Source organism: Hyaena hyaena, unplaced genomic scaffold, assembly GCF_003009895.1.
Source record: "Hyaena hyaena isolate Hyena2069 unplaced genomic scaffold, ASM300989v1 scaffold_911, whole genome shotgun sequence".
NCBI lineage: Eukaryota > Metazoa > Chordata > Mammalia > Carnivora > Hyaenidae > Hyaena > Hyaena hyaena.
Window position 1 is genome coordinate 118,738 of NW_024081542.1, and position 8,119 is coordinate 126,856.

General features: G+C 67.8%; 2 protein-coding genes across 2 annotated transcripts in view; both read left to right on the forward strand.

Moving 5' to 3' along the window:
• Nucleotides 1–3,450, forward strand: part of NELFB (negative elongation factor complex member B) — a 10,335-nt gene extending 6,885 nt beyond the window's left edge. The window contains exons 11-13 of the mRNA XM_039220737.1: nucleotides 2,009–2,150; nucleotides 2,262–2,370; nucleotides 2,450–3,450. Of these exons, the coding sequence (XP_039076668.1) occupies nucleotides 2,009–2,150; nucleotides 2,262–2,370; nucleotides 2,450–2,596 (398 nt within the window). The 3' untranslated portion in view covers nucleotides 2,597–3,450. The remainder of the gene's footprint in view (nucleotides 1–2,008; nucleotides 2,151–2,261; nucleotides 2,371–2,449) is intronic.
• Nucleotides 3,451–4,682: 1,232 nt separating this feature from the next.
• On the forward strand, nucleotides 4,683–7,231 carry TOR4A (torsin family 4 member A). Its single transcript, XM_039220738.1, has 2 exons — nucleotides 4,683–5,164; nucleotides 5,877–7,231. Exon 2 carries the CDS (start codon nucleotides 5,914–5,916, stop codon nucleotides 7,102–7,104), a length of 1,191 nt encoding a protein of 396 aa, XP_039076669.1. The 5' UTR covers nucleotides 4,683–5,164; nucleotides 5,877–5,913; the 3' UTR covers nucleotides 7,105–7,231.
• Nucleotides 7,232–8,119: the final 888 nt, after the last annotated feature.

Here is an 8,119-nt window from a genome sequence, read left to right on the forward strand (position 1 = left end):
GGCCGGGTGAGTGTGCGGGCGCGCGCCCGTGTGGGGGCCGGACTGGGTGAGCGTGCAGACACGTGCCGGTGCCGGCCCCAGGGCTCCTGCCCAGTCCTGGCTCGGGGAGGAGGGAGGAACCCACCGTCTCACTTCTCTGTCTCCTCGAGGTTGTTCTGGTGCGGGGGTGGGGGCAGCTCAGCTTGGTAGTTTCACAGACCCCCCCGCCCCCCGCCATCGTCCCTGTTTGTGAAAGTTTCCTTTTCACTGAGGTGGAAGAGCTCCCATAACTGGGTCCTAATGGGGGGTGAGGTGGGGCTCCTCGAGTCCGCAGACGAGTGAGAGAGCCCACCCGACGGTCTCCGGCTGCATGAGGCCAGCGAGCCGGCGGCTCCGTGGTCGGAAGTAGAGCAAGGGGCCCGAGTGGAGCACCTGGCCGGCCCCTGCTCGCAGAGGCCCGGAGGCTGCCGGCGGCCCCGTCTGGGGCGTAGAGGCTGCCGCGTGAAGGTCGCAGGGCCTGGGGGCCGGAGCCTGGACTCCAGGAGGCAGCTTGTCTCATGGTTCAGTTCCCTTCAGTACCCTTGTCTCTTTCTAGTGTCTGATCCGTCGGCTAGAAGAGGGGCTTCCTGCTGCGTCAGGAGCGCGCGGCGGCCCGGGCGCTGGGACGCGCACCTTCCCTGTGTGCCGGGGGGTCCGCTTCTTCTCTCCCGCCGCTTGTGGGTGCTCGGGAGAACTGAGGTCCACTTTAGAAATTCCGTCTGTTTATTTTTTTAAAAAATTTTTTTTATTTTATATTTTTATTTCTAGGAGAGAGAGAGACAGCGTGAGCAGGGGAGGGTCAGAGAGAGAGGGAGTAACAGACTGAAACAGGCTCCAGGCTCTGAGCTGGCAGTCAGCACAGAGCCCGACGCGGGGCCCGAACCCATGAACCGCGAGATCATGACCTGAGTGAAAGTCGGACGCCCAACCGACTAAGCCACCCAGGCGCCCCCCGTCTGTTTATTTTGTAGCTTTTTATCGTGTGGGTTTTGACGACCTCACAAGTCAGAGCACAGCGTGGAGAGGCCCGGTGCCTCTCGCCTGCCTGCACGGCGGTGGTGGCCGGGACGGAAGCCCGCGGAGGACTTGACAGGTGTCTGTACGAGAGAAGGGAGCTGGGGTCCCATCCGGGTCCTGGTCCTGGTAGTGGCCACGTCCCTCTTGCTGTCAGGTGACACTTTTCTGTGGCCGGTTTGCTCAAGTCCGGATTCAAACAGGCGTCTCACCTTCACTCTCGTGTCCCTGGCTGCTTCTCACGTGGCCCCACACCTGGAGGCTTCTGCGGGCGTGGTTGGAACCAGGGCATTTGTTTCCCATTCAGGACTTTGCTGGCGGCTGTGCCCTTGCCCCAGTGCCCTGGAAACTGCCCATGGCCGTGAGGCCAGCCGGGGCTCTAGCCCACGTGGCGGGAGCACAGCCCGCCGCGGTGACGGTGCCCAGGACTCCCCGTGGTGTTCAGGAGCGCCGTGGGCTCGGATAGCGCCCGGGCCGCAGACAAGGGTCTCTAGCGGCTCCCGTGACCCTTGCGTCCCTGTGTGTCTTCCACCGGTGACCTGCTGGCCTCCAGCAGGGTCGTTGGCCGGGTTCGCCGGGCGCTGCCCCTGGCTCTCAGTGAGATACGTCGGAGGTTACCTTTGCCTGCTCTGTCAGTTTTTGCAGTCCGTGGCTTCAAAAAGCGAAAATATACCCTTTGGTTGTCTTTTTTCTAGAACCGTGTAGGCAGTGGCCTGGCGGGACTCACGGGGCCGGGCTGTGGCACTTCTGCTCCTTCTCTCGTTTCTGCTCCGCTCAGCTTCTCTCTCTCCTCCGGTCCCCTCAATCCAAAGCCGCCCCCGCCCCTTCCTCCTCGCTGTGCAGGCCTCGGTTCCGGCTCGCAGGGAGACCGGGCACCCCGTCCCCGGGGGCCTTGCCGCCCTGCGGCCTCCCCCGGCCTCCCAGCCAGAGGCGGGGGCGGCGTGGCGAGCAGGGCTGACACCCGCTGTGTCTGCAGTGGAGACCTTCGGCGACCTGGCGTTTGGGGACATCTTCCTGCACCTGCTCATGGGGAACCTGGCGCTGTTGGCCGACGAGTTTGCGCTGGAGGACTTCTGCAGGAGCCTCTTCGATGGCTTCCTCCTCACGGCCTCGCCCAGGTGCCCACCCTCCGCCTGCACCCTCCAGGGCTCAGGGCGCGTCGTGGCGCCCCCGGGCAGGTGGGGGGTGTGTCTCTGGGCCCCCCACAGCGCCACTGTGGCCTCTCCCAGGAAGGAGAACGTGCAGCGACACGTGCTGAGGCTCCTAATCCACCTCCACCACCGGGTGGCCCCGTCCAGGCTGGACGCCCTGCGGAAGGCGCTGGAGCCCACGGGCCAGGTGGGTGTCCTGCCCTCGGCCCACACTGCCCGCCCCTCTCCCGAGCCGCCTGCCCCGAACCACGCTCTTTCCCCCACAGAGCGGAGAGGCGGTGAAGGAACTGTACTCCCAGCTCGGCGAGCGGCTGCAGCAGCTGGAGCACCGGAAGGCCAGCCCGGCCCCGGCCGCAGACGCTCCGGCCCTGGACCTGCCCCTCCCCGCCGTGTCCGCTCCGGCCGGGCTCTGAGGCTCCACCTGGGGCCGCTCAGGACTGAGCAGGGCCCCCCGTGGGGCCGGGGCCGTGGTTGGCCCGGAGGAGCCCCCCTGCGATTGCAAGTACCAGGACCCCGTCTCTCCTGAGGGCAGAGCGGCTGCTCCGGTGGCCGGGGCGGTCCGAGCGGAGCCCCCCCCCCACCCTGGGACCTCCTGCACCTGGGGCCCCATTCTGCGCCTCAGTCTCACCCCAAACCGAGTCCTGGGAGGTGTGTGTCATCCACGGGAATGGGATTGTGTTCTTGCTCCTCGTAGGCCCCCGTCTGGTTCTGTGGAGCACAGCTCTGGGTCTGCTGTGCCCCTCCTGGCCGCTTGAACTTCCTCCCAGGCTGTGGAAGCTTCTGGCTTATTGCTGCCTCTGGTGTGGGTTTCCACTTCTAGATGGAGGCAGATTGGCAGGAGCTGGGCTTAGGAAAAAGCCACCTGTTTCCCATGGGGGAGGGTGAGAGGGGGGCGTGTGCTGAGCCCCGAGGGGCAGGGGGTGGGGGCGGGCCCAGCCTTGTTGGCACACATCGGCCACAGTCGTGTGGTTTGCTGAGTCCAGTCACCTGCAGAACGAGCCTGGCTTCGGAGGGGCATCTGAGTGTTTTCGCAGCGGGCGCTCTGGCTGACCCAGGGCCCCACAGGCAGGGACTTGCTCCCCCATCGGCCAGCAGCTCCCCATGTAGCAGGCATGGCAGAGGAAAGCCCAGGCCACCGACTGGCTGCCTCAGTTTTCCCTTGGAGGGGTCTGCTCCTCCTTACTCAGCTGCACCGCCTTGGCCAAGTCAGGGACTGCACACAGTGAGACTTTCACTTATGTAAATAAAAGGCGTCTGGGTAAATCCAGTGGGTGAGCTGTTTATGGGCACGCCTGTGGGTTGGACGCAGTGTAAGTGGGCAAGTATCTTAATGTTTCTGCCTTTGTGGGCCACGGTCCATGTGTTTGGCCCTGCCCCTGGGAGCAGGGAGGTGGTGTCGAGGTGCACCTGCTGGGGGCTAGCCCCCTTCCAGATGTCTCCATTTTCCCTAGGAAGCAGAGAGCTGGGCAGGAGCCACGCCCACCCCCTTAATGCAGTCATGGGGCATGCGCGAGCCTGGACAGGGCCCATCCCCCCCGCCTCCCTCTGGCCCCAGGAGGGCCGTGAGTACTGCCAGGCCATGCGGTGGGGAAGGGGCCCAAGGCCCCATGCACCTGCCCCCGCACAGTGGGGGGCAGTGGGTCCTGGGGAGCCAGGCCCCAGGGCTGGAGAGGAGGCTGCGGAGAAGCAGGATGCTGTCTGAGGGCACAGGGCAGAAGGGTAATGGTACATGCATCCCCAGGAGGCCTGTGAATCCCGTATTCTGGAGAGAACAGGACCCCCCCCCCCCCCAGCACACTTCCCTGATGCAGGGCGTGCTGGCGGCCGCTGTGAAGTGAAGACGAGTTAGGGGAGGGGATGGACGCAGTGTGTGGGCAAAGGGAGGCTAAGAGGGTGAGGTTGAGGGACCCCAGGCGGGACGGCCAAGGGGCTTGGGCACTGAGGGAACAGCAGCAGTCTGGCTCGGGCTGCCTGATGGACCCGGTGGTAGGGAGGCTCAGACAAGCCCGGCCGAGGAGAGGTGCTTCTGAGCTGGGCCTGGAAGCACCCAGCCCCGCTGGTCGGAATGAAAGGAGCAGAGGGTCACTCAGGAAGGCCTGTCTGTGCGGGGCTGGGGCGGGGGGCAGGGCCACAGAGCCCCCACCTGCCACCTTTTTGCCTAAGTTCTTTGTTCTTCGTAAACTTGCTCCCCAACCAGGCCCTTGAGCTGGGTCCCATGGGCGTCTTCCGCCAGCCCTGGGATTTTTCAGTGCGCTAGCCTGCCCTTGGGCTGGGAGGGCTCTGAGCTGGGGGGACAGGAGAAGAGGCGGGGGAGACGGGGAGCCCAGGGACGGAGCCCCAGTCCCTGGAAGAGGAGGAGGGGGAGGAAAAGGAAGTGGGGTCAAGGGAGGGGAGGGAGGTGGGGGAGAGGGGAATAGGGAGGGACTGGGGATACCCAGCTGGGCAGAGGACCCTGCCCACCCCTCTGCTCTTGCCCTACTCTGCTCCCTGTGGGGGGTCAGGTGCAGGGGCCCCCGGGGAGGCAGGGGTTTCTTGGAAGCCAGACTGAGATGCGAGTCTTTGGGATCCCTGGGGAGGGGGTGTCCCCAAGCCTTCCCAGGTGTCCTGGGCCTGGACAGAGCCTGGAGGGCTGCAGGGGGTAGGTGACCTGATGGCCAGGGGACCTGAGCGAGCCAGCCGGGCTCCCCGTCTGGCGCCTCCATCCAGCCCAAGTCCCGCCCACTTGCCACACCCCTGACTCACTTCCTTTGCATAGAAGCGGAAACCTCCCCAGAGCTTCCTCCCCTCCTAACGATCCGGGACCGGCAGGTGTTGCTGCCCCTTCAGGCCTGAGCTCGCAGGCCAGGCCCCTGACCCATCAGGACCCTGAGCAGGAAGCTGGTGTTTTCTGTGTCCTGAGTTGCAGCCCCAGCCTCTGGCCCTGGCAGGGGGCTGCCCGCGGTGGGCTGGAGCCCCGCAGGAACTTAGCCTGACGGCTGCAGGTATGGGGTGGGGTGGGCACCAGGGGCATCGGTCCTTCCTTCAGCTCTGTCTCTTCTATGGCTCTTTTCCTCCCCCGGCTCCTCCTTTTTGTCCCATCTTCCACCCCACCCTGCTAGTCTCTGGGGGGCTCCCTGCTGCCACTCCGTCAGGGTGTTCACGGGATTCAGGGAGGACCCCAGCTGTGGGGGTGGGAGGGCGGCACGCCTGGGCCTATTCTCAAAAGCAGAAGTTCCTGACCACCCCCCCCGCCCCCCCGCAGTGTTCTTAAATGCGTGGGGGCGTCTCTGGCTCTGGGGTGCTGCGGCCTCTGCTCCCCTTGGTTCCCGCTTGGGATGCAGAGAGCCCCTGGCGCCTGGCAGGCGGAGCTGCCGGCTGGGGCGCGGAGGGAGGGGTGGGCAGCGGGCGGGCCTGGACCCTCCACCGTCTCCAGGAAGCCGGGTGGCTGTCCGATAAGCGGCACCCTCCCGGCTCCGCCACTTCCTCAAGGCCCGCGGCGCTCCTGGGAGGCCCCGAGAGATTTGCATTGGGGCCCAGCGGGGAGCCGCTTCCTGGTCAGCGGGGCCGGACTCGGGCCGCGGAGGCCGGCACCGGGGGCCGCCATTCCCGCCTCCGCACTCTCTGGGGGCCTCCCGGAGGAGGGACGTCCCTCGGGGGCAGGGTCCAAGCGCGCCCTGCGGAAGCCTGGAGACCCTCCCCATCTTCCTGTTGCAGGGAGGGCGACCTGCATGCGGAGCGCCGCCCCCGCGCCATGGACAGCGGCCCCCGCAGCGCGGAGGCCGCGGGCCCCGGCGCCCCCGGCCCGAGCCTGATCCCGCCGCTGCGCGCGGTGGTCCGTCTGCGCCGCCGCGTGTGCCTCCTGCGCAAGCGGCGTGTGCCGCCGCCGGGCCCCGCGCCCGCGCCCGCGGACCCGCCGCAGTTCTTCACCTTCGACAGCCCGGAGCCGCCGTCCAGGACGCCGCGCAAGAGGCGCCGCCGCAGCCGCGTGGTGCTCTACCCGGAGACGTCGCGCAAGTGCCGGCCTCGCGCGGAGCGCCGCAGCCGCGCGCAGCGCTGCCTCCTGCTGCTCGTGGCCATCGTGGGCTTCCAGGTGCTCAACGCCATCGAGAACCTGGACGACAACGCGCAGCGCTACGACCTCGACGGGCTGGAGAAGGCGCTGCAGCGCGCCGTGTTCGGGCAGCCGGCCGCCGTGGCGCGCATCGTGGCGCTGCTGAGGGACTACCTGGCCACGCACGTGCACAGCCGCCCGCTGCTGCTGGCGCTGCACGGGCCGAGCGGCGTGGGCAAGAGCCACGTGGGCCGCCTGCTGGCGCGCCACTTCCGCGCGGTGCTCGAGGACGGCGCGCTGGTGCTGCAGTACCACGCGCGGCACCACTGCCCGCGGCCGCGCGCCGCGCAGGGCTGCCGGGACGAGCTGGCGCGGCTGGTGGCCGACGTGGCGGAGCGCGCCGAGGCGGAGGAGAAGACCCCGCTCCTGGTGCTCGACGACGCGGAGCGCATGCCCCCGGCGCTGCTGGACGAGCTGCACGGCCTCCTGCAGCCGCAGCGCGCGCACCGCTTCCGCAGCGCCGTCTACGTGCTGCTCAGCAGCCAGGGCGGCGCGGAGATCACGCACTTCGTGCTGCAGAACGCGTCCCGCGGGCCCCCCGCGCGCCCCGACGGCGCCCCTCGGGCCGAGGAGGAGCTGCGCGCCGGCCTGCGGGCGCTCCTGGTCCGCGCGCACCCGCTGTGGCAGGCCGCGGCCATCGTGCCCTTCCTGCTGCTGGACCGGCGGGACGTGGTCAGCTGCTTCCGGGACGAGATGGCCGCCGAGGGCTTCTTCCCCGAGCAGGCGCGCGCCGAGCTGCTGGCCGCGCAGCTCCAGTACTACCGCGTCGCCGGCCGCGAGTTCGCGGTCACCGGCTGCAAGCAGGTGGTGGCCTCGGTGAACCTCCTGTAGCAGCGGCGGGCTGGACGCGGTGCGTGCCTTGCGGGCGCCGGGGGACACGTCGCTTGATGGTGGTAGTAGGAGGAAGGGACCCTGTGGATTCGCCTGAGGCCCCTAATAAATCTGCCTGTAGCCCTCACTGCCCGCCTAACCTGTGGTTCGCCCTGGGGCCTGTGGAGGCGGGGGTGGGTCAGTTCTGTGCCCGCACTTCCAGTCGCAGCTCCCCCATCAGAGCCCCCCCCCAGTCTGCCCCCCCCCCCCCCCCGTCCTAGCCCACATTCCTAAGCACCTGCTGCGGGCCCCTCATTGCAGGCACCCCTGGAGGTGCTATAGACCCCGGATGGCACCAGAGGAAGTGCCCGGCTCCCAGGGTCACCTAGTTGTTTCCTTTCGACTGTCCGTGGCTTCAGCTCTGCGGGTCGCCTGCAGCAGCTATCAGACACACACACACACACACACACACACACACACACACACACACACTGTCCGTCCACCGCCTACGCACCCCCACCTCACCCTGTGGGCCCAAAGTCCTGGAGGCTTCTCCAGCCAGGAAAGTGGCGTGGCCCCCTGGATTTCTCCCGGACTCGGGCTGGAGCTCCCTGGGAGGCAACAGGGTGGGCGGGAGTCTACACACAATGAACTGATCCGGTGGAAATCCCTGAACTCTCTGGAAGTTGGGGAGCACTCTCTCGGGGGCCAGCGGTAGATGGCAGGGCCCAAGTCGGGGGCGCTGACTTCTCGGATCCCCCTGCCCTGGCCACCAGCTGGCATCAGGTCGCTGCCTGGGGGAGGCCCCCAGGCAGAAACCCCTTAGACCCCACCGCAGAGGTTGTCAGGTTTTCAGGCCCCTACGCTTTTCCAGCGGGGTGCGAGTCGTTTGGGTGGCTGCCGGAGGGCGGAGGGCGGCGGTCACGTCCAAGCGACCCCCACCTGGTCTCGCAGCCCCGCCTCCCGCCCGCCCTGAGATGGCCTCGGTGCTGCCGCCCAGCGGCCGTGCGGGGCCGCCTGGCCTCGGAGGTCACCG